General features: G+C 42.7%; 1 protein-coding gene across 1 annotated transcript; it reads left to right on the top strand.

Moving 5' to 3' along the window:
* Window positions 1-114: 114 nt before the first annotated feature.
* Window positions 115-23,895, top strand: LOC137877798 (vam6/Vps39-like protein). The gene is made up of 24 exons (XM_068717929.1): window positions 115-669; window positions 831-896; window positions 984-1,048; window positions 1,437-1,479; window positions 1,611-1,705; window positions 2,374-2,472; window positions 2,595-2,687; window positions 3,096-3,279; window positions 5,185-5,305; window positions 5,988-6,108; window positions 6,402-6,528; window positions 6,988-7,130; window positions 7,408-7,548; window positions 8,845-8,986; window positions 11,404-11,490; window positions 12,880-12,953; window positions 13,162-13,378; window positions 15,100-15,228; window positions 15,549-15,651; window positions 15,796-15,841; window positions 16,538-16,687; window positions 20,371-20,505; window positions 21,468-21,559; window positions 22,055-23,895. The coding sequence occupies exons 1-24, from the start codon at window positions 597-599 to the stop codon at window positions 22,134-22,136; spliced, it is 2,628 nt and encodes an 875-aa protein (XP_068574030.1). The 5' UTR covers window positions 115-596; the 3' UTR covers window positions 22,137-23,895.
* Window positions 23,896-26,127: the final 2,232 nt, after the last annotated feature.

Consider the following 26,127-nt stretch of genomic DNA (forward strand, 5'->3'; position numbering starts at 1 on the left):
ACATATCGCGAGAGCACAAATGTGGTCACTGCACCTTTAATGCGGTCCTCGTGAGGGCACTGACTTCTGTCACGTGCCTGTCAAACCCCATACCCTCGCGCAGCCGTCGTCAACACAACCCGCAAGACAACTGAGGAAGTAGCAACAAGAAGCTAACAAAAACTAACCGCTACGGCTAATACTATTTGTATTAAGTTAACTAAAGGTTGTGTTCGTCTTCATCGACAACGTAACGGGCTGTCTTTGTTGTGGTTCCAGTTGGCGTAGAGTTAGAGGGAACAATGTAGCCGTTGCTTGCTAACTTCTAAGCTAGCAGGTTAACAATCAGCTGTTGTTTTGGTCTGGAGAGCTAGCTGGCTAACAAGCCGAGCTGCATAGCACAGACATAAGTCCAAAACCAGATTTCCTTCATTCCCCTGTGGAAACATTTAAAACTGCTCAGTCGGTTAATGGCGACACATAAAGGCGGACCACCCCTGACAGACTAATCAGCGGCCAGTCAGTCAGCTGTTGTCCCGGCACAGGCGTCAACAACTCCCCTGTGGAATCGAGTCGTCAGAGCCGTCTGTAACTGGAGTCAAAAGTATTGCTTCAAGATGCACGACGCGTATGAGCCAGTGCCTATTTTGGAGAAGCTTCCTCTTCAGATCGACTGTCTTGCGGCCTGGGGTAAATTGTTGACACTTTGATGTATCTTGTCCCACAGCTACTCTTCTGTTCTGTGGTTCCTCTGGGCTTTTATTGAAATACAGTCTCAGGTGAAGTGATGAATGACGGCATCCTTCTCAACTGTCAGACCCTGACTCTTTTAAGTGTTTTCTTTCCCACAGAGGACTGGCTGCTCGTGGGAACAAAGCCAGGGCATCTTCTTCTCTACAGAATAAAGAAGGATGCAGGTAGGAAGAGCCGGGGAGATGTGTGGTGCAACTGATTCCTTGTGTATTTGCAGACCTAATGCTTCCTGCTTCCTCTTTTCTCTTTAGGCACCAACCGGTTCGAGGTGACACTGGAAAAATCCAATAAGAACTTCTCAAAGAAGATTCAGCAGGTAGATAGGGCTGTAAGATGCATTTGAAGTCTGGTGAGCGAGTCACAACTCAAATACATTCAGATTTCTAGGACTACATGCTGTATTGTCCTGTTATTGGTCTCACTTTACACTACATTCAGCTCTTAATGGCCACCCTTCCTCTCTTGGAATGATTCTAGGAATCCCACATGCTTTAAGAGCCATCCATATGCCACCGTAGAATACCAAAGATGATTGATGGCTCAGAAAAACCTTCAAATTGAATCAGTGTAGTTAAGACTCGTCATGCTTACAGATAGTGGCAAAAACCACAGGAAAAGCGGGTGAAACAAACAAGTTCTAGTGTGTTCTCAGCCAGTCATTTGGTTCAAACCTCCTTTAATTGGGTGTCTTTCTCTTTCTACAGCTCTACGTTGTCTCGCAGTACAAGATTCTTGTCAGTCTTCTAGGTACGTTTTCACTCCCTAATAAATGTATATACTTGCTGATTAGTCTTCACCTGTTAATTGATAAAACTGCAATATTTTTGCGTCAAAGCAGAGCGTTCATCGTCATTGTCTTAATCGGTTTCCTCCTCCAGAGAACAACATCCACGTCCACGATCTCCTGACCTTCCAGCAGATCACGGTGGTGTCCAAAGCCAAAGGCGCCACGCTCTTCACCTGTGACCTGCAGGTCAGTGACGGTTCTTTTTATAGGTGCAGCTTTAAGACACAATGCCTGCTGTATTGTTACTGTGCTGCTATCACATTCATGCAATGTGTAAAGTACTATTATAGATTAGTGGACTGTTTAAGAGCAAACAGGCAGCTTTGACTGAGCTGGTTTATTCAGATGTATCAAGTGGTTTTGAGTGGGTCATAACCAAGTAGATTATGTGTTACTTATTTCATATACTGCTGACCGTTTCCTGCAGTGCACCATTTTCTCTCAGCATTATGAATGTGTGTTTTCTACGTTCCAGTCAACCCTTTCTTCATAATTATTTTCAGTGCGGTAAAAAAAGATCGGTAGTCTTTCATTTTTGATTTTAGCACTTGAATTAACAAAAGTAAATAAAGAGCAGGAGGCATAAGAGTAGTTATAATCCTATATGCAGTCAGCACGTTGCACACAGGAAAAACATTTAGATGACTACAAGGCAGTATGTTTTAAAAATGATCAACACTAATATAACTGTAATACTAATATAACATTAACAGTTAATAGGCTGAAACGTACAAAAAAAACAGGTATAATTTCCATACAATCTTCTGGCCGAGACATTTTATTTTTTTTTCTTTTGTTTCCACATTTCTGTGTTCTGCTCGTATTTTTAACTCGTGAATTGTATATTTTTTCAGCAAACCAGCGCAGGAGAGGAACGGTTGAGAATGTGTGTTGCGGTGAAAAAGAAGCTCCAGCTGTATTACTGGAAAGACAGAGAGTTCCACGAGCTGCAGGTGAAATGAAATAAACTTGAGATGTGATGCCAGTATGATCCAAGTTTAGAGTTGTTTTTTTTGTTTTTTTTCCAGTCCTCTGATACATTTAATCATCCTAATGTTTTCTTTTCGTCTGTCAGGGGGACTTTGGTGCACCAGATATTCCAAAGTCCATGGCTTGGTGTGAAAACTCCATATGTGTTGGTTTCAAGCGAGACTATTACCTCATTCGGGTATGTGCCACAGGAATGGATAACAATGAGCTTTTTATAGCTACCTACACGTTAAAGTGGTACTCTGCAAGAAGGCTGTCAAATGTTTGTTTTTATTATCTTTTTTGTATTTGTTTATCACTGTAAAATTATCTTTTTATTCCACTTCTACAAGGTTCAGACGTAGGCTGTTATTTAATGACTACCTGTCTGTTAGGTTGGCCTTGAATTTGTGTTTATTTCAGGCTTCAGCCTTAGTATTCATTCATCGGGTTATTCTTATTATCAACAAACGTTTGGTTGTGTTATTGTTGCTCTTATCAGCTTTTCTTTAATGTTTTTTTAATTGTCTAAAGCACCGTTCACTTGACCAGACAGACAAAGTAATATGTTATTGATAGGCTGCTCTGACTCTCTCCTGCCGGTCAGATGGATGGCCGGGGCTCCATCAAGGAGCTCTTCCCCACCGGGAAACAGCTGGAGCCTCTGGTTGCCCCACTGGCTGATGGGAAGGTGGCTCTTGGCCAGGATGACCTCACCGTGGTGCTAAACGAAGAGGGCGTTTGCACCCAGAAGTGTGCCCTGAACTGGACCGACATCCCAATAGCAATGGGTAAGAGAGATGCACAACCGCTGACACTGTGAGGCATTTCATATTCTGAAATAGAATTTGTAGAAATAGAATTATTAGTTGCTCAAGCCGTTCTATTTTTTGCTTGTATGGAAAACAAGCTACTACATACCCAGTACAAGTCTCTGTGTTTTTGCTGGAGCCAACTTGTCTTCGATATTGACAAGAACTGACGGCAAAGTCAAACTCGCACACATGTAGACTAACGAGCTAAAAACCCTCCATCAGCGCTCTGTGTGGGTTGGTTTCCAGATAACACAGGTGGTGATCGCCAAAATGTGTGAGCTCTGGCAGTCGATCTCACTCGTGGAGAAAAACCAAATGAGCTCATTGTTTTTTGTTTTTTTATCACTCTTTCTAAACAGTAAAAACCTTCAAACAATTCAGGACAAAACGAGGAAAATGCCATAAGGAGAAGCAGGTTTTCAGCATTTTAGCTCATTCAGGACGGAGAGAACACAATGACGTCAGTTAGATTTAGGGAATGGCATCAAATGTATTAGAAACCACAGTCGGCAACTAAAGTATCTTTATTGGAACTCTTTCAACACGAATGTGAGCGTAGTCTGAGATTAATCTCCTTCCTCTTTCTTTGAGGAACTTTCCATCATTTAAAAAAAAAAATAAGGTTTAGTTCCATTCTGTTGACTTATATGCAGCTTTAACTTCATCTGTATAAAGCGTTCAGTCTGTTGCTCTTTGACTTCACTGACTGGTATGTGACCGAACAGTTCTCGCGACACGGATCGAACAGGTTTGTTCACATAGCAACTGGGTATTAAAACAAACACCTGATGAAGCGTTTGTCCTAAATACTGCCATCGTCATCTGCTGCCATCCAGCTGCTGCTGTCTGACTTTTCTTCCCTCTTCCTCAAGCTTTCCACTCTGTCTGAGCTGTGCTACTGTTTTCCACATGTCAGCAGAGGAAACATCCTTTTTTTAGAAGCCTAATACATTAGACATCATTGTTTACCCCGTGACTCAGACACCACATGTCTGGATTACTAATGAGCTTCGGAACAGAAGTGATGCAGATGAAAGATCTCATGTTGTTTTTTTTGAAGGCTCCTCTTCCTGTAGAAGGTACGCAGGTAGAAACGATATGAAGGGGAAATGAAGCAGCGGTTTCATACGGTTTGTAATTTCCTTGTTTTGATATAGTGACTGTGACGCGCGTGCATCAGCAGAGGATGAGTCAGTTTGAAACGCATGTAACTGAGCGTCCAGAGGGCCTGTGGGCACAGTCTGTCCCACATCCAGAGTCCCACCTCAGGCCTGTCTGGACGGCCGTCTCCGGCTGGATTTCCTGCCTTAGTAGCCTCAAGGGCTTCTCTCTATAATCGCAGCTGATGCACCTGCTGTCAAGACACAGGGTTTGGGTCAGGTGCATTTCAAACCACGCATTCCTTATTAGAGCTGAAACGATTATGTCCATTATAGTGGGCATTTTTGTTTTCTGATATATAAAAAATAGACTTAACGATTAATCGCTCGGTTTGTCCATTCTGCAACAAAATATATTGTCAGAGGGCCTTGGTCGCCAAATGGTCACAGCACATGCCTCGTAACGGTAACATACCAGCAGAGGACAACTCCCCCCCCCCCCCCCCCCCCCCCCCCCCCCCCCCCCCCCTTATTTCCTGTCTGTCTCTTCTCCGTCAGCTGTCAAATAAAGGAAAAATGTAATAAAAAAAAAAGTCTCTTCTCCTTTTAAAAACAACTTTTTTCCCATGTAATGACTTGAAAAACGTCTCTATTTAAGCCTTTCAGACATTTAATGATATGTTATATCTGTCTGTCTCAAACCCACCTGTGGCGGTTTGTTTTTTTGGTTGACGTCTTACACTCTCGCCTCCTCTTTTTTTTTTTCCCATTTCGTTCTCAGAGCACCAGCCTCCGTACATCATAGCTGTTCTTCCTCGGTACGTGGAGATCCGGACGTTTGAGCCGAGGCTGCTGGTGCAGAGTGTGGAGCTGCAGAGACCTCGCTTCATCACCTCAGCCGGGTGAGGCGGTCCTCTGTGAAGATGTGATATCATAACGCACGTCATTCTGACCGAACTACAGCGCCAAAAGATTGTTTTAGGACATTAGCTGTTTACTCTTCAGTATAAGTCTAACATTTTACTGGCTGCATTATTGCACCGCTCCAAAGAGTTTTGTGTTACCATATGGAAGTGTCTTGTTATAACAACATACCAATGCATAACATTATCATGACAACTTATCCTGTTATAATTACTCATGATAAAATACAATTTCTTATAAGATAATATGCTGTTACAACAAGAAAAAGTTCTTCTAAAAACGGAATAATTTGAACTTGAAGATGTTTCATAACATGATAAATATCTTGTTATAAGGATGTTGTAACAGTAAGATTATTTTTGTTTGTCATGCTGGCAGCAATACAGCTCAGTACTGCAGTATGTTTGAGGTAAAAAAATAAAAAAGGCTGCAGTGGCTACTGCAAGACTCTGGGCTTAAAGTTACACATTCAATAAAGAATGGTGGCACTTTAATGTATACCACTCTGGTTCCTGCACATAACATCCTCGTGCATGATCTGCTCTCACCAGTCTCCATTTCTCATGATAGTGAGTTCCCTCCTTTACAAAGAAAAAAAAAATCACTTTTGTTCCAACCTATCCTCTCTCATCTTGTTTTTCTCCTCTTTATCTTTCACAGGCAAAATATTGTGTACGTCGCCAGCAACCACTTTGTGTGGCGCCTGGTTCCCGTGTCGATAGCCACCCAGATCCGGCAGCTCCTTCAGGACAAACAGTTTGAGCTGGCTCTTCAGCTGGCGGTGAGCAGCACAACCACCCGCTTCACTGTTTTAACCTCATTTATTCCTCGAGATTCAATTGGGGCTTTAGCTCAGAGGATGGAACCCGACCGTCACTTATCTTGATTAGGAGCAGCATGTTGAAGCGGCTTCGTGCTTTATTGTCAGCTTATCTCGCCGTCTAGCTATCTGGAGGCATCTTCAAGAGTGATAAAGGCCATTCGTGTGGTTTTTTATTTTCACATTCTTGAAAAGTTAACTGGAGACGTTTTTCTGATACGTTTTTTTTTTTTTTGCTTCTGTTTATTTTGAAGATGAAGGATGATTCCGACGGTGATAAGAAGCAGCAGATCCATCACATCCAGAATCTCTATGCCTTCAATCTGTTTTGCCAGAAGAGATTTGATGACTCCATGCAGGTGTTCGCCAAACTGGGCACAGGTAGGTTCCTCCCAGTAGACGACTGATTTCTGTCTGTTCAGGCCAACGATTTAAGGCTTGGCTCTAATCGCATGTGTTGCAGTATTTATTTGTTTTAACCAGTAACACATGGCTGCTATTCACTACATAGGACGAGAGCCCAACACTTAGACGTCTGACAAGTTCATATTTTGTACTGCTGTCAGCTTTGACAAGGTGATGGGCTTGTTTCAGTGTGATAAACGTCCTCTCATTGTCTCCTCATGATCAATGTTTATGTATTGGAGCCTTTTTAAGGTGAAACTGGCCTTAATCTATTCAGTCTACTTTATTCTTCCTCTTTTCTTGACCTCATTACACATCTGTTTCTTATTGCGTATATTTATGGAGATGTTTTCATTACGTTTAACATTCTCATGTAATGATGTCACACACGTGGGATATAAATGTGACAGATTTCCCCTCTCGTGTGCGCTGCAGATCCCACCCATGTGATTGGGCTGTACCCAGACCTGCTCCCGTCAGACTACCGCAAGCAGCTGCACTACCCCAACCCTCTGCCTACTCTGTCCGTGGCAGAGCTGGAGAAGGCTCACCTCGCCCTCATCGACTATCTCACACAGGTGTGTGTGTGTGTGTGTGTGTGTGTGTGTGTGTGTGTGTGTGTGTGTGTGTGTGTGTGTGTGTGTGTGTGTGTGTGTGTGTGTGTGTGTGTGTGATGTATGAATCCATGATGGAAGGGATGCATTTTCTCAGACCCCACTTTGAACGGGGCTCTACTTCTTAGAGGATTACCGAAAACACAAGAGCCGATAAGCATGTCACGGGTGAAGATCAAGATAATTGGAGTAAATCAAAGGAGGCACAATGTTGACCTTTTTGTCTTGTTTGTCTTGACAGAAACGTAGCCACCTTGTGAAACAGCTGAATGACTCCGACCCCTCCACAACGTCTCCGCTCATGGAGGGCACGCCTACTATCAAAAGCCGAAAAAAGCTCCTGCAGATCATCGACACCACCCTGCTGAAATGTTACCTGCATGTGAGACCACCTTCCTGTTCTTTCTCAACAAATGGAGACATTACAGTCCAAACTGCCACTTTTTGATATTGTATACTTGATATTAATAATTCAATGTCTTGCAGAATATACAGAAAACAGTTCAGTGTGTTGCTCTTTATTGTTCTGCTATCCAAAAGTTGTCAAATATGTTTTATTCAACCAACATTGATATTTATTCAGCACGTCGTTGCGTCAATGCTCATCTCCATTTACACAAAAGAATCACAAAACATATTAATTTACATTCACAAATATGAAACAAATGATAATAACACTATAAAAGATAAAGATGCATTTTGAGAACAATATCAAAATTAAGTAAACTAAAATGAAAAGGAGAAATCTTAATACTAAAGGAAGTAAAACAATGAATACGTTTTGACAAAGGTAAAATAAATGTTTGTGGCTTTTGTTTCATGCAGTCATTTTGCCAATAGGTGTCACATTCTCCTCATAAAATGGATTATGATTTTTTTTTTTAATTCATTGGAAACACTTTTTAAACAAGCTCATTTTTATAATTGTCTTTTCTTTAATGCCACTCATGACTCATACTTTTTGATCGACAACCGCTCTACAGTGAACCTAATCCAGCTGTTTTTTATTTCATGATGGACAGCCATTTCGGCTCTAATGAACTTGGCAGTTTTCACCGTCTGCCTCGAGACTTTACCTCCCACGTCGCTAAACGGGCTCTGTGTCGGGCGGAGCGTTGGCAGATGTACTTTGAAGTCACGGTTAAAGGCGGTGTCCTCTCCGGGTAGCTGCAGTAATGTCTGGGGTTTGATTCAGGGAGGTAGATGCCTGGACAGCTATTTAACGTACCGGGCCCACTGTGTGTCAAACCTCATCTATGGGGAGAGAGATCACAGAGACAAGCAGCCGAAGTAAGTTTCTGGCTTCTGTCTTCAATGCGTCTCCGCTGCTCTTCAGCATTTAGACGAGTCAGTCCATGTGGCATCCAGGGAAAATGCCACCAGGTGCTCCTCTGTGGAGGTATAATAAGCTGCCATTTAATCAGAGGAACTCAAAGGGCAGACCCAGATCACACTGCAGGGGCAACCGAAGAGCGGCTGGAGCTCCTCTTAACGATGAGTGCCAACACCTGCAGCACATTATTTAAACGATATCGATAATGATCAGTGAGGTCACCGTTCCTGAAGTCTTTGGGTGAAACGCAACCTGAGCTTTAAAGGGCTGAACGGATTAAAGGTTAGAAATGTGGTGTTGATGTTTTATAATCTGCTTTTATCTCCCCCCTCCTCCTCCGTTTAGACCAACGTGGCCATGGTGTCCCCCCTCCTTCGTCTGGAAAACAACCACTGTCACATCGAGGAGAGCGAGTACGTCCTGAAGAAGGCCCACAAGTACAGCGAGCTCATCATCCTCTATGAGAAGAAGGGCCTGCACCAGAAAGGTAAGGCCTGAAATGAGCTGCGTGTGACTGTGGGGATCTGATCTTCCCACTGGTTTACTGTTTGAACAAGTTGCAACTTCACGACCTCGTGTTTTTGAACATTTAGATACCTTCGGTGTTTTATTGTCTCTGAACTCCTTGCTCTTTGGGACTAATGTATTTTTGAGCAAGTTTTCATTTTATGCCACTTTAATTGTAAACAGTTTTGGGATTTTTATTAACCACAGTTAATTCGTTTATATACATATGGTTGTGGTTATCATTTTGAATTCACAGGGAATCAATACGGGTTCATAAATATACATCTGTGGTTAATTAATTGTGCTTTACTCTTGCTGTTCTTGAATAGGCAGTGATGTAAAGATGTTAATCCTGTACTTAATTTTGTATCATGTCCCGTGAGAAAAGGACAGTAATAAAACGTCTCTTTTTTTAAAAAAAATATCAGCTTTTTTTTGCTGTAAAATTAAGTTTTTGTCCGCAGTTTAAGATTGCACTGTTTTTATTTAATGCTAATCCAAATATTTGGTGGACATTTTGTGCATTTTCTTGACACAAACAAAAGAAGTAATCGGTCTTACTTTTCATCCAGCTCTGTTCCAAAACATGATGCCTAATACTTCAGTCCTTATTTGTGTATTTGTGTATTAGTACATCTGTGCTTCTCTGCAGAAACAGTTTGAATTCCATTTGTGTGATTTGGGGCGTAATAATTAATTTAACACGGTGTGGATTCGTACACCTCCCTCAGCTGTTGTGGCTTTCCTGGAAAACTGTCAGACATTTTGCTCTGTTGAGTTCAAGTGCGAGTTCAAATAGGCTTTTATGCATGAATGGATAACCAGACATTTTAAGCTGCATAAGCGAGTAGAAGCCACAACTTGTTTAAAAAAAACATGACGGTGAGAAACAAGAACCAGCATTAAGAGGATAAACCTGCAGTAAGAGTTAAGCTCTGTTTAAATAGTTTATTTTGGTTCTGTCTCTTTCATTTGGATGAGTCGACAGAAATTTGTGATTAATCAAAAGAAATGTGCGCTGACCGTCATTTAACACAGAGCCAAACCGACCAACCTGGTGAACCCCAACAGAATAAACCCGGATTAAACGCTGCAAACAGTCCCTCCAAGTATTGTAATTGTTTAACAAACAGCAAATTCAGAGAACTGGCCTTAAAAAAACAAGATTAATCTTTGGTTTTCTAACAAAAAAACCACAGCTGTACATAAGTACTATTATGAGTCAGTATTTAAGTTATGCTACTTTATAGATATTGTACATTTACATGACAGCTGCAGTTACTAGATACTTTTCAGATTAAGATTTTACACATAAAAATATGATCCATTTATAAAATATGATGCATCGATGTAGATTAAACGAGCCAGAATTAACTTGACCTCAACCAGCTGTGACATTGAAATGCTGCTGACATGTTGAGTAAGTGTAAGTACATCAGTAATAATATTGCAGTAATATGATATATAATAAAACACTCAGTTAGTCCCTTTACTTTTACGGTTTGAAGTATATTTTAGTGCTAAATTATGAAAGTAGGACTTTCAATAGATGATTGAATAGATAATGCTGCAGTCAGCGTTGCGTTTTCTTTCAAAGGAAAACTCAATTTGTCCTCAATTTGATCACTTAAATGAATTTTCTGATGTGATTAAAAAATGTTTTGAGTGGGAAATGAATCCCCGTGCAGCCGACAAAAGGTAATTCAATCAAACGGACGATCCGTTTTATTCCTCTTTATTGTTTGCAGGCCTCTGCATGACAACTGAACACGCAACAATGAAACGCGCTGAAACATCCGTTCCCAATTCCTCTTTTAAATTGGATGTTGAGTTCTGGGTTTAGTATTTAAATGACGGATCACTTGACGCTAGGCCTCCTCCTTACCTCCCGATTCAAAAACAAGAGCCTTTGTACTGAATTGTTCCATTCTGTTTTAACTTCGATAGGCAGCAGCTATGTGCTTGTAGCAAAGTTGTAATGTAACAAAGTTGTGCCCCGCAGTGTGAGGCCCCGCTGTTTATCTCGGGGGAGGTTTCCTGCATGCGGCCGGCTCGTCGTCCTCGTAGATCACAGCTGTCTTGATGTTGTTTGGTTTCTGGCGGGATACTGCGGCACATTCTGGGCCCGTTCTCGCTGTGAGCGCGGCTGGTTTCAATCGACCCGCTGCTGCAATTTGAGCTTCTGATGTCATGCCGCTCGAGTCGATGCCCCTCGATTCAAACCAGCTGTTCCCCGTCCGCCAATTAACACCGTGCACTGTGCTCCGTCCAGGAGTGATGTAACGCAGTGCGCGCCGCAGAGGAGATGACATGTTGCTACTTTCCATCACTCGGACTGATCTCACGTTTGCTCTCGCTCCCCCTCTCGCTCGCCTTCCCTTCATGTTTCCTCACCAGCTCTGCAGGTGCTGCTGGACCAGTCCACCAAGGCCAACTCTCCGCTGAAGGGCCACGAGCGAACAGTGCAGTACCTCCAAAGACTGGGTAAGGATCGACGGCCATTTGAGTCCGGTTTTTAAACTTAAGAGCGTCAAAGTTGTCACCGCCGCTAGGTATGTTAAATGTGTTGGGGTGATTTGGGGAAAGGCTCTGAGAGAACGTTCACCCTGATTGATGTTGGATGAAGTCTGTGGCATGTCACGGTCTGCAGTCTCTCATGTGTCTGGCACTGACATCGCTCCATGTGTGTCACTGTTTACTCTGTTACTAATCTGTGAACCAGGGAGTTTCTGTTTCTTCCCATCAGCCTTTTAAATGTGGTTAAACTCCGGAACAATCCAGTAAATTGCCTGCGAGATAAAAAAAAAATCAAAAGCTGTGTGGAGGCTTTCGACCTCATTTGGCTGTGGTTCAATTTGTTAATGGCGGCGGTGCGTTATACAGAACGATTCTTCTGCTTCCTACCAACTGCAAACAAATTAGGCCCCCAAAGAAAGCCATTAGAACTGGAATGATGGTTTTGTAAAAAGAGTGCAAACAAACCTCTCATCATGAATACGTTTGACTTATATGACTTATTCAGGTCAAGACAACGACACACTTTACATGAATAACAAATGTTTGAATTATTTATTAATCTGCTGTTTTTATTCATGATTGATGGCATTATCGTTTGGTTTATAAATGTGTAAATTAAATCTTTGAATGACTTTAAATTAAAGAAAAGTGTACTTCAATTATTATAGTTTGGTCCAGAACTTCAAATCCGTGACGATTATCTGGCTAAGATGTTTTAATGATAGATTTAACTTCTATGGACCTTTTTTTATTTTATTTTATTTTATTTTTTTTATTTAGCCCCCAGGTCCCTGACTCCATCTTGAAAAATAAACTTTTGAACCAGAGCACCTAGAATTCTGTACGAAGACACTTTTTCATGAAAGGCAACCACAAGGATTCTGACATCAGTTTGACAGTTTGACATCATGTTGACCCAGAGATCCACGTCTCTACTCCAGTAGAGTGATGGTCTCTGTCCTCCGGAATGAGAAGCAGCTGCTGGTTCACTCCACACACGTGTGAACAATGTGGCCCAGAGTCCAGGCGACTCCCGATGGATTGTGGCCATCTTGAATTTCTGGGTCAAAATGATGTCACAACGTCAAAATTGTCATAACAATCAGAATTAAGACTCTGGACCTGGCTGTTACTACAATATGTAATCAAAATAGTTTCCAGTTGATTGACTACTTAAATATTTGACTAATGGTTGCAGCTCTACTACATTGGGCTCTATTCTTTAATACCAGAAAGAGCATGGAGCGCGATCATCTGCTTTGTTTCCATCTTTACTTGTTTTTCTCTGAGCGCCTTCTGAGGAAGTTAAACTCCCTTATCTCCCCCTTATCTCTCTCTTATCTCCCCCACACACAGGAGGGGAGAATTTGGGAATAATCTTTGAGTTTTCTCCCTGGGTGTTGAAGATCTGTCCTGAGGACGGCCTGAAGGTGGGACACAGAGATTTACACCAAGTGTTACATCACGGTTCAGTTTCTTTGGTCACATATCAAAGCTATTTTTTTTTCTTTCTTTTTTTTAAATTGACACTCATAAAAATGACACTAGAGTTTTCTGTATAAAGTCTCAGTATATTTTATGTCCACTCAGCGTAAAGACAGCTCTCCCGTAGGTTTAAAGATCTCTCTTCCTGTCCAGATCTTCACAGAGGACCTGACCGAGGTGGAGACTTTGCCCAGAGACAAGGTGCTGAACTTCCTGAAGGAGGGCTTTAAGGAGCTCGCCATCCCGTATTTGGAGCACATCATTTACGTGTGGGACGATAAGGGCCCGGAGTTTCACAATGTGCTGATCCAGCTCTACCTGGAGAGGGTCCAAGGCCTCATGAAGCAGTACCTCAACTCGCTGCCAGAAGGTACGAGCAACAGAATACTTGAGAGTGAATTTAAGTGAAGTTCACAGTATCTGCAGGCCCTTAAAAAGGCATTAAAAGTTTTATACTACTTTTAAACTACTTTTTTTACCTCTTTTAAAAACTATTGTATTCATCTTGATACAGATGTAGTTCGACACTTAACATTCAGTCCTTTTACCTGAAGCAACGCTACAAAGTGAAGTGAATTCTTTTATCTGAGCTGCAGGGCAACACGACCCTCGGGCTTTAATACCTTCTTAATGCCAAAAGAACATAATCCAAATTTATCGGAGGACTTTCACGTGATTACATCACTGCATGTGGTTTCGGTTTGCCTTTTTGCTTACTCAGCCAGATAGTTGTCTCTCACTGCTTTACACGTTAATCCTGTGTCAGGATTTCTTATGAAGTCCATCCGTCTCTCTCTCTCTCTCTCTCTCTCTCTCTCTCTCTCTCTCTCTCTCTCTCTCTCTCTCTCTCTCTCTCTCTCTCTCTCTCTCTCTGTCTGTCTGTCTGTCTGTCTGTCTGTCTGTCTGTCTGTCTGTCTGTCTGTCTGTCTGTCTGTCTGTCTGTCTGTCTGTCTGTCTGTCTGTCTGTCTGTCTGTCTGTCTTTTGATGATCATCCAGGGACCGTGTCTTGAAATGAACCTATCAGACGGCTGCATTTCCAGGGACGCTCATTAATGTGCACTCTGTCTGAGAAATGAAGTAATAAAATAAATGCATCTGTCCTTGGGGCAGGTTATTGCTTCAGGTCGCGTTATGAAGCATATTTCAGAATGCAACCCGTGATATTAAGATATCGTCTCTCTGAGATTAGTCAGTTTTACATCCATTATTTATTCCTTTATCAGCACTATTGTCGGGTTCACCTCAAATGTGCCCCGTTGAGTTTTCTTCTGGAGATCACTTGTTGAGAAAAACTAAAAGAAAAGTTTTGTTTACATCCAGTGTTTCTTACCAAAACGCATCGTGTGTATCTTTGAGGTCTAACAGACATGCTGGGAGCGTTTCCTTCTTGATCAAACCATTGCAAAGCCCACGTTTCACTGTGAGAACCTGCATGGTTTACGTCCACGTCTGCTTGCCAGCGGTCTGCTACGTCTTCTACTTCTCTGCCTTTTTGTTTGCGCTGTTCCCACTAACTGTCAATCCGTAGATTAGTGTTAAAACCATTGGCGGGATGTGAAGCACGCTGCGTCCTCGTGGGCGTGCACAATACGAACAAAACAGGATGAAGATATTAAGTCTATTGTGCTACGAGTGATTAATAACTCCACAGGGTACGATTAAGACGAGGATGATACTTTAATAATGATTCAAGTTCAAAAAAACTAATTAAACCATACAGATGTTTTCTTTTTAAGGGTGTTTGACTTCTGATATATTTAATGTACTTGATCATTGTTATGATTACCTTTTATAACCTAGATTATTTGAATTATTAACTTATCTGTCAATCATGTTCACGATTTCTTGACTCATTTGGTTCATAAAATGTCATGAAATTGAGTCTGGGAAACATTTTTTTTTTTTTTACAAACTATGTCTTCAAAACTGCTTATTTTGTCCGACCAACAGTCCAAAACTCAAATAACTAAATTATTCTATCACAGAAGACAATGAAAAGCAGCAAGTATTCACTTTTAATCCGGTTTAACCAGTTGAAAGCATGATCTTTGCAGCTCTAGACTGTTCTTTAAACCACTGTTCTGCTGTAGGAGTTCCAGCTGTTGCTGCGGGGAAAGAGGAAGGTGATCTGGGAGAGTTCAGGAACAAGCTGCTGTCTTTCCTGGATATTTCTACCAGCTATGAACCAGCCAGACTCATCAGTGACTTCCCCTTCGATGGTAAGAACTGTGACTGAAAATAAGGATAAGCCTTTTTGGTATGGAAGGAAATGTGTTGTTTTCGATACAGCAATCTGTAGAAGTTCAAACTGAACCACATATTTTACTATCAGTTCATATGTCCACTCAGTTTTAATACAACCATAAATTTGCCTCAAGGGGCTTAACGTAACGTTATGTAACATGCGCCTAAGAAAAACAAAGTATTTCATGTCATTTCCATTACCTCACCTACATGTGTTCTCAGTTATAGAGGAAGCTTTTAGCCAACTTCTATAGGTTTTTAAGCTGAAGGGTGAAACTTGTTTTCCGTCCTGAAGGCCTGCTGGAGGAGCGGGCTCTGCTTCTGGGTCGGATGGGTAAACACGAGCAGGCGCTCTTCATCTATGTGCACATCCTGAAAGACACCCGCATGGCTGAGGAGTGAGTACTCCCGCAAACGACTGGGTGGATAATTAACACCAATCATCTGCCAAATGTTTGCCAACTCCAGCAGCTGACTAATGATGTAGAATTCATTTAAATTCATGACCCCCCCCCCCCCCCCCCCCCCCTTGTGCTCTGCAGATACTGTCACAGCCATTACAACAGTTTGGTCGAAGGGAATAAAGATGTAAGTAGCTTTCAAAGTTTGCTTCCTGATTATCTTCATTTTTTCACAAAAATAATGAGTTTCTCTGCCTTTTTTTTCCTCCTGGATTGTATTTTACGACCACTTATTTCGTTCTGTACGCTCGGCTGCCGTCTGCTAAGTGCCTCTGTGTTTGCAGAAAGTGCTACACAAATATAATCGATCATTTATGGCTCAAGCTCCCAACGAAAGGTGTTTTGTCAGAAACGACAGCTGACATTGTCTGTTATGTGTACGAACTTGACTCTGCAACCAAACCAGACCTAAATGAAAATATATGAATCGGCATCAGATTTATTGATGAGCTTAGCTTAGCATAAAGACTGGAAATAGGGGGAAACAACTAGCCCGCCTCATTCACCAAATTGTAAACTTGCATGTTTTGAGTTGTGTAGTTTCTTCTAACTTTATTCATATTTAGTTTCTGGATTAGATTCAAGTTTATTGTCATTGTAGAGGTACTGAGAAAACAAAATGCAGTAAATATTATATCCTTTTTTTATCTTAATTGCTGTTTTGATTAATGAATCCTGTAATTCTGTAATAGATCATCGTTCTTCTCTGCTGTGCATTCTTGTCTTACATGACATTTTGCAGACGAACGTCTGGTCATGTGATGTGAAAACGATGGTGAAGCAGCTGCATTGAGCGCTAGCGGCTGTATTTCTTCCCCTCCAGGTTTATCTGTCTTTGCTGCGGATGTACCTGTCCCCTCCTGACGTCCACTGCTTGGGGCCCATCAAGATGGAGCTGTCGGAGCCTCAGGCCAACCTCCAGGCGGCTCTGCACGTCCTGGAGCTGCACCACAGCAAACTCAACACCACCAAGGTAAACGACCACAGAGCGGCACGCACATTCCTCTCTCGGGTGACTTGGCACCCAACCCCCAGTCTGGTAATCACAAGTCATTCTTTATTTTATCTCCTTGGAGTGCAACACGCGTTTACTGCATTAAAACGGGACAAACGGCGCCAGTGAGTTGACGCAGAAAAGGCTGCAAAAGTCTTCTGACACTCCAGTCGTCGTGCACAAAATCATTGCTCTTGAATTCTACTTTTTCTACTCAGCCAGTCTCATCTGGTGCTTCAAACTGCTCATTCAATCAGAAAGCAGGAATTACTTTCTAATTCCACCCGGTGCTTTATTATTATCAGTTGACTCTTTGCCATCGCTCAGATTAAGTGATCATTGCGAACTCGGACAAGACGTGAAAGTGGAACAGATAGGAGTCTGCTTGTTTAGGCTGGATTAAAAATGAGATGGAATAACATGACACACACACACACACACACACACACACACACACACACACACACACTATGAGTCATTTGGTGTGAAATTAGAGCAGCGACTGAACATTCATTTAAAGATTTGATTTCAGTTTGTTTTTAGAGCGAGATGAGAGGGGATTGCACAGTCGGGGGGGTAATCAGGCTGCTGCCTTTTGTGATAGAAAAGAAACAAAAATCAAAGATTTCCACCAGGGTGCTGATCTCCCTCGAGAGGCCGTCCACGTTGAAATGTGAATATCTTTGGTGAAATTCCTTTCATATACCTGTTTCAACTATCTGAACCCAGAACCAAAATAGCAAAGAATCGAATAACGGCTGTTCCGGTCTAAACCAGCTCGTGACCTAGTTCACCGAATGCTGACTAGTAAAGAAGATCTCCCTTAAAGGGCAAATTCAGCACATTTTTATGTGAATGTTCAATTGAAGCAATAAACTCAACGTTGACCCAGAAAGCTGGTTTCTCGTGCTCACAGACTTGTGCCTACATGTACCAGGATGCATTGCGTGCCTCTCTGTCCCCCTCGCTTCACTCAGCGGCCGGGGAACAAGACGCAGCAAAGAGCATTTATCTGTGCACAAACTGAACTCTACTGTGGATTTACGGGATATCTTCGCCACTAAACTTAAACTCTCGTCTGCGGCGATCGCTCCCTCGTCCACTCGCACCGCATCCACCATCTCTCTCTCTCTCGCTGCACCACACACTCCTGAGACCCTACACACACACACACACACACACACACACACACACACACACACACACACACACACACACACACACACACACACACACACACACACCCCCGCAGGACTGGCTCTGCTCTCCAAATGATCTACGCTGCTCTTACAACAACCAGTCGGTGTTTGCTCCCGGCCTCTCTCTGCTGCATTTCATCGGCCGTATGCGCTGGCTCCAGTCAGCCAAAACACTGCAAAAAGTATCCTCCTCCATAACATCCTCTGCACTTGTATTTCGGGAAGCCATTTCCGCAGTGTGCCGGTCCCTTGGCAGCCGGAGAAACCCAAGCTGCGGCCTGTATTTCCTTCTTGCATCCAACTATGTCACTGTCGCGTCGAATGACGCCACTGGATGCAGGTAGAACAATAGGATTTTTTTGCTTTAATTCAAAAGGACATCCATTTAAAAGGAGCCACATTTTCACAGTTAAAGCCCAGCTCAGATTGCTGTGCTGTTCACACGACACAACTCGCTGTCCTTTCGGGAATCTTGAAGTAGTTGTTGTTTCCACCCTGCGTGACGCTGCGCTACGAGATCCTAACCAGGAGGAATCCCTGATGAGCTCTCCGAACTACGCTTCGTCACAGAAACACATGCGTGAATGGACTTGGGCGCGGTGTAGTCATGCTTTCTGACGTTGTCATCGACACACACGTGTTCACACAGCAGCCTGTTTCCACACATCTTTGCTATTTCCCCCATGTAGATTATGTGTATTCATGTGAACACAGGAAGGCTCCAGGCGAGGCGACCCGGCCCCAGGTTTCCCCTCGACCCGTGTCTTGCGCTCTCATTGGCTGTTGCTCCCCGATGGGTCCAGATATTCTGAACCTGCTAGATAGCGAGACTCTGTGCTTCATGCAGCTGTTTGTGTTTTTCAATGCACTCCAGCTGCTAGGCATCTTTCCACACAGTCCACATTAAGTCACCCAGCTGATTGTTGCTTTGAGATAAGATATGGAGAGAGAGGGAGAGACTCTACAGGGTCTTTGAAACGCCACCACTCTGTCACTGTAAATATTTGAATCCATAAAACAAACATGTTTATCTGTTCTGAGTTATATCCTCGTTGTCAAATTGTAGACCGCCGTGATTTAAAGTGGAAGCGATTGCGTGTGAAAGGCACCGCTCGTCTGTGCTCAACCACAGCCGCGTCAAATTAGGAGCGTCTCAAGGGGAACGCTGCAGGTTCATGTGAGTGTTTGGGTTTGGATCTCACAAACCGGGAAGCTCTCCATCTTGTCTCTCTGTGCCTCCCTGCGCTCCTTCGTCGACTCGATGGCAAACCTGCTTTCCTTTCCCCTGGCCTCGCTCCCAGACTCTGCCTCGCCAAGAACACAAGGCGAGACTGCACCAAATATTTCTGGAAAACCTTCTGACATGAAACACATTTTTTTTTTGTATGTCATGGTCAATTTTTTACTTTTTTTTTGTGTATGTAATAATTTTTTTGGGAATAATCAACTTGTCATTTAGTCTATAAATGTCTAAATACAGTGGGAAACAAGTTTCCAGAACAGCGGGGTGACGTAGTGTCGGTTTGTCTGACTGACAGTCCAACACCCAAAGAGATCAATATTTATGTTATTTACAAACGGTAAACAAGCAAAAGCTGCTTTTTGGGAACAAGTTGGAACTCCCAAGTAAGGAAGTAAGAGCTACCCACATGAGAAGCCCCACATGAGCAACATGAATGCAAATTCTGCAGCTCTTCAGCAACAAACATCCTGAACACTGCGGTTGCAGCAGCCGGATCCTCCTCCTCCTGATAAACATCCCCAAAAAGGACTAAAGGCCGACTGATTGTTGTTGGTGCTTCTGAAAAGGAGGGTTGTATCTTCCGGTGGTGGCAGGTCATGTCGTATTAAATAATCAAACTGTAATGCATTTTATTTGGTGTAGAGTCGTGCGGTTACATATTGTACATGTTTGGGTTATTTAAACAAACGTGCAGTACAAATACAGAATACAAGTTGAGCTTTACACAAACTAAATGTCTCTCTCTTCAGGAAACTCTCTCTAATCTGTCTGAGTGTAACGAGGCCATTTGCGCTAATTTAATTTAATTACGTTGAACGAGAGGACGGCGAGAGCGCCGGCCTCCATTGTGTTTAGCCTCATTCACACGGAGGCTAACGGGCGACTCGGTTTTTTATTTCTAAAGGTAAGAGAAGTCATGTAGCAGCAAATTACTTTTCCCAAGAGGAAGTCATTTCATTTCATATTATCATTTGGAAATGATTAATGAGTTATGTTCTGCATCTCATGAATGTGGAAGCGGCGCTATTCAAAGTCTTAATCAGGTTTTCTCTCTGAACACAGTTGAGCATCATGAAGGTCATCACGTCTGCTCATTTTCATACGTTCTACTTGTTCATTTGCTCAAAGTTCTTCCTCGTAATGTTGTAATAATTCAAACTTATAGTGTCTGCTCAGCTGCGTTTTACAAGCCTAGCTTTATTTTGTTGTTTTTCTTCCAGGCCATCAACCTGCTCCCAGCAAACACTCAGATCCGAGAGATCCGGGTCTTCCTGGAGAGCGTCTTGGAGGAGAAGGCTCAGAGGAAACGCTGCAACCAGGTTCTGAAGAGTCTGCTGCAGGCCGAGTTCCTCCGAGTAAGTCCTGGAGGATTTCTTTACACCGTGGTTCACGGGAAATGGATCAAAATGTCAGTTACATATATCGTAGTTGGCCATGTACGATACTGATGATGGAGCCAAAGACGATCCTATCTTCCCACGAGTGACTGATTCAGTAGAGAAATGCTCCATTTTTCTTTACCTCTCGATTGATTCTGGTCCGTTTTTAGTTTTTTGTGAGAAGTGATTAGTGTGTTGCTGACGAGGAATCGAGGCCTCTTGTTGAGATAATGCAACACTTCATCGTTTCCCTCGGAGAAATGGTGTTTTAATAGTCTTCCTTTGGTGAAGTCAAGAGAGCAGCGTCAGACAGAACTCTGCCTCCCTTCATCCGAGAGACGTCGAGTTCATCTTCAGGGACGAATGTGGGACACCTGGAGCTCAGGTTGAAGGACGTAGTTGTCAGAACTACGTCACCATTCACGTGTGTTTGACCATCAGAGAGGAATTTGAAGATTGGAACTTGTAACAGTTTGGATACATTTTGACAAAAGACTCTCAACCAGAGAGCTGCAGAAGCAGAGCAGTTTGTGACTCACATCTTATATAATATATCTTCTGAAATGTGCTCTTTGTGTTGTTTAGTTCAGTGGTTCCCAGCCTTTCATACAGAGCAGTGTCTGCCGCCTCTGGCCACAGGTTGCGTGTCTGTTAGTTATCAGCAGGTCAGTTGCAGATTGATTTTTCCTGTCGGATCGAATGGAGTCCAACGGAAATTAAACTGTTTTTGATCTGCTCTGTGATTACATGTTACAAATCAATTCTCTGCCTACGTAGAGGGACAACTTGTTTCCATCAAACTTCTTCATAAGTAATTTACGGAAACGGCAGAGTCCGACTGTTACACAACTTAAACCATAAACCGTCACATAAGCGTTCCTGTTAAAGTCTCCTTCTTATCAAACACGTTGCATGATGAAGATGTTCTCTGCTCTCAGGTGCAGGAGGAGCGGATCTTCCACCAGCAGGTGAAATGTGTCATCACAGAGGAGAAGACCTGCAGAGTGTGCAAGAAGAAGATAGGAAGCAGGTAACGATCTCAGTGTCGTCACTCATGGTCCCCAAAAGACAGGCCTGTTTCTGGTTCAGCATTAGTGTGAAGATAATGTAGTCAAATGTTATCTTTTATGGGGGTTTTTCTGATTGCGTTTTGCTCTAATTCTATTTAATACATTTGCATGTGTCATAAATCTGTGGATCTTGAGAGTGGACTGATTATTTGCAGAGTTATTGAGGGTTCTCATCAGAAACCTCATTAATTTGAGTGTTATGACTATTATAGCAACGGCATCTTTAGTCTTTTGTCTCTTTCGATCAGATTATTTTGTGTCTGCAGTTTCAGTTTTTCCATATTTGCCCTGAGCTGCTGTTAATTTCACACCCCGTTCATTTTTGGGTCCCTCTTCTCCATTTTGATGACTTGCTTGTTTATCTGCTTTGATGCAGCTTTGAGTCCTAATCCCGTCCGCTGCGCGTTCCTCTTTCTCTCTCTCTCTCTCTCTCTCTCTCTCTCTCTCTCTCTCAGTGCGTTTGCCAGGTATCCCAACGGCGTGGTGGTGCATTACTTCTGCTGCAAAGACCGGAACGCGTGTCCCGCCGAGCAGTGAAGAAGAGCAACAACTGTTCCCTCATCAATAACCCCCACCACCACCACCTCCACCTCCTCCTGCTCTCTGTGGATCTCAATGCTCGGACATCGTTGAACTAGAAGTGCATCAGAAGGTCGGAGGTCGTACGGCACCTTCCACATCTACGAGTGCAGACATTTCTTTTGACCCGAGTTAACCTCTGAGACTTTCTCTCTCTCTGTGCATGAAGTAACGAGAGGAATGTCCGCCGGCGCTCCGCAGGAGGGGAGAAATGAAGAGGGAGAGTCTTGACATTTGAAAAAGCATGTGTCACTGTAACGCTAGAAGGGACTCGTTTTCCCGTCGCGCCGCCGACAGACGCTCGCTCCCGCCGTGAGACGATCACGAGCGCTGCTTGTGTGTTTCCTGTCCTCTTCCTGCCTCTCTCTATCTCCCACCTCTCCTGTAACACTGTGCGAGGCCTCAACCACTGCTTGATACGCCATAGACGCTCTGCAGGAGTGCAGTTAGATGCCTTTTGTGACTCTGAAGATTGTACTTACAGCGGAGTCAGACGTCTGTCAGCATCTTTTGTTAGCATGTGCTGGAAAACAGCATTCGTCTCACAGTGCGTTTGACAATTCTGTATTTTTATTTAAACATTTAACATGATTCATAGAGATGTTCTCTTCATTATTTGGTGTCTTTACAGTGTGTGAATGATTCCCACATTATTCTCTTTGGGTTGTGTTTGTTTTTTTTACTCATCCGTTTGAATTAATTTTCTTCCCGAGACATTCAAAGTTTATGAAGTGGAACTCCTTTAAAGTGAGACTTGTAACTTTTGAGCCAAGATGGTAATTACAGAATAATCACACATCATTTACCTCAATTAGGTCTGAAGTGATTAATCAAGTATTCAATCTACAACTCTTTTGATAATTGATTATTATTTTTCAGCCATTTGTTTTTCAAGCAAAAATACACAAATTCTCTGGTTCCTGCTGTTTTTCTTTGTCACAGTAAATAATAAGTCTTAAATTTTAGACTGTTGATCGGATTAAATGAGCAAATGGAAGACATAACTGTGAGACTTTTTATTAACTGACCCATAAATTAAGAACATAGAACAGCAGGTGATGTGTTATTACAGAAGTACAGGTGGAGATGATTCTGCTAATATCTGGTCACACCAGACCGAGTAGCAGCTGAACAGCCGTGTCTGTTGAACTGAGCAGCGGTGTGCGTTATTGCTTACACTGCATTTTTATTTGTATAATTGTGTTATTTCTTCTTTCAAAAGTTACATCGTCTCACTTAAAGATCACAAACTAACGTACAGCACTTTAACAGTGGACGGACGACTCGTTTTTAATTTATTGTGGAATCACACGTCCGCGTGACGAGAACTGGAAGTTGACGGTATGATTGATGTGTGCGTTTTTAAAAGGCAATATTGTTCGAAGATGTTTCTGTTTTCCCGTCCGGCTGGGAGGTCGTTCAAGAAGCGGGACGTCCCAGTTTACCATCAATGAAATGCAAGCGATGAATGTCTTCAGACGGAGTCTCGAGTCCACGGTGTCGACGCTCGGAGACGCTCCGGACGGACGACTTGCACAAGTTGTAGCATTATCTTCATCGCCTGCTTCTTGAAATCCCCCTCATCCTCCTCACCCTCCTCTTCTGCTCCTTAAAGGTTTGCACACATTCTCTGCTAAGACTGTTTCTGAATTTAAAGTGGGAACATTTGTCCCACTGTGTGTGTGTGTTCTGAATAAACCGTGTTCATGACTTTTCACTGAAGTTATTTGATTCTGAGCGGTGACTCAGCAGCTACGTGTCCGTCTGTTTGTCCGTTTGTCCATTTGTCTTTAATCGGTAATAAAAGAGCATTTCCACTAACGTTTGACGCCGCTGTCTGGATGTTCATAGGGCTGCTGCTATTTACTCTACTGCAGCTTATTGTAGCTCACAATTAAATGTATTCTTCTTTAAGTTAGATATTCATAACAGGCCAAAACTAATGTCTGTGTGTAAATAGTCCAAAAAGTATGGAAGTCCATTAAGGCCAGTCAAAGTTGTGAGATAAATAATAAAATTAAGTATTAGTTATTTATAGTCTCTCTGGTAAATCAAACTTTTTGTCATAAATTTGACTAAGAATATCTTCATTTTGACTATTTTAATAACTAAATATCTCATAACTGTGACTAAGTATCTTAACTTCGTATACTGAGTCACAGATATGAAAATTTGAATTTGTAAATATAAAAAGGAATTATAAAATTGTCACAATATGCCCAAAAAATGTGTGACATTTCAGATTAAAGCACTTCCTCCTCTTCCCATAAGTGAAGACGAGTGGCTCAACTCCACTCATCTATTCATGGACCGTCAGCTTCCACGTCTCATCTGGAAGTCCTTTTTTTTTTTTTTTTTTTTTTCTCAAATGGGCCCATTATCCTCTGGACCGAGGCTCCGGAGAATACTGTCCCTGCTAATGGACTTCCTCCACTGAGCCGAGCCAGCTGGAGTAACAGAATCACAACAGCCCGACTGCTCAGCAACGACATTAGTCACACACCCGAGAGCCAAGACTGCCAACTGCCCTCTGCGTCGGGGCCTCGGCTGGATCCCGATGACTCGTCTGGGCAGGATCCTGAGCCTGAGAACCCAAAACCAGCAGAATATTATCTGCTAATAAACGCCTCACTGGAGCACATGGAGACCTCCGACGTGATCCGACAAACGTCCCCGGTGACTTTGAAAAAGCTGTGTCCATGAGGCTGAGAGAAACTCTGAATAATTCATCATGCTCCAATTTATTGTGGCTCTCTTTATGAGTGTGTGTGTGTGTGTGTGTGTGTGTGTGTGTGTGTGTGTGTGTGTGTGTGTACTGGGATGCTGTAATGTCTTGGAATGGTGCACCACTGTGCAAATGGAAACGATGTTCCAGTTGGACCCTGTGAGGCCAGCAGGCAGGAGTTTGCCCGCTTTAACTCTGCCCACCTGAGGCTTTATGTTCTGCAAAGCTGGCAGGGAGAACATTACCTCCTGGGTTTTTATGGATTTTATTGTTTGTGTAAATATGGAGCAGATTATGAGCACGATGACGATGATGTGAGAGATATTGTAAGACGCTGAAGCCTTCATTTTGTTTGGTTTGTTTGTTCAGTACCGCCTAAGGCTCCATGAGTGAGGCTCAACCACGAGCTTCACATTTGTGTCTTTCACTCGGGTTCTTGTTAACAAGAAGGTGAAAAGGTTTTGGTTAGAACCTCCAGCGAGGGTTCTGGGTGGAACCATTGCACCATAGAAAAGGTTCCCTGTAGAACTTCTCATAGGGGGTTAGGGTGGAACCTTTTCACAGATGGTTCCATAAGGTATAAAGCCCTTTATGTTGGGTCCTGAGTAGAATCGCCTGAGAGGGTTCTTGTTCCAGGTGGAACTTTAATAAAAGGTTCTGCCGGGAACCAAAAAGGGTTCTCCTAATGGGACAAGCCAAAGAACCCTACATGGTTCTATTTGGCACCTTTATTTCTAAGAGGTTTATTAACATGTTTTTTGAATCTCTTCTATGATTCTTTTCTTCCCCTCTGTGATGGAGATTTGAAGCTAACCTTGACATTCACACTTGGTGTTGTGGGCTACGTCTCTGATATTAAACTGGACTGTAGCTTCACTTAAATAAACGTTGGGGCAGTTACCAGCAAGAAGTATAAGAATGTTCCGCCCAACACAAACTGGACTTTCCCATCAGCCTCAGCTGTGATTTTCACAGTTTGAGGCTTGTAGAAAAGCTTTTTTTTTTTTTCTGGACTTTTTCTTTGCTGACTGTGGCTTATACAATCCCAGAGTTACTATGAAACACACACACTGACAGCTGCCTGCCTGCTAAGCCGCAGAAGTATACATGTAAAAAGTGTGTTGTTACCCGTTTCATAGAAAGTATCATCGTAAAACTGTATTTCCCTGAGAAACTATTTCTCTATTTGTCATCTGATCTGTTTTTTATGTTGTCAGAGATGTG

The sequence above is a fragment of the Cebidichthys violaceus genome, unplaced genomic scaffold, assembly GCF_023349555.1.
Source record: "Cebidichthys violaceus isolate CVI_PGR_0920_01 unplaced genomic scaffold, fCebVio1.0.p SCAF_22, whole genome shotgun sequence".
In the NCBI taxonomy this organism is placed as follows: Eukaryota; Metazoa; Chordata; class Actinopteri; order Perciformes; family Stichaeidae; genus Cebidichthys; species Cebidichthys violaceus.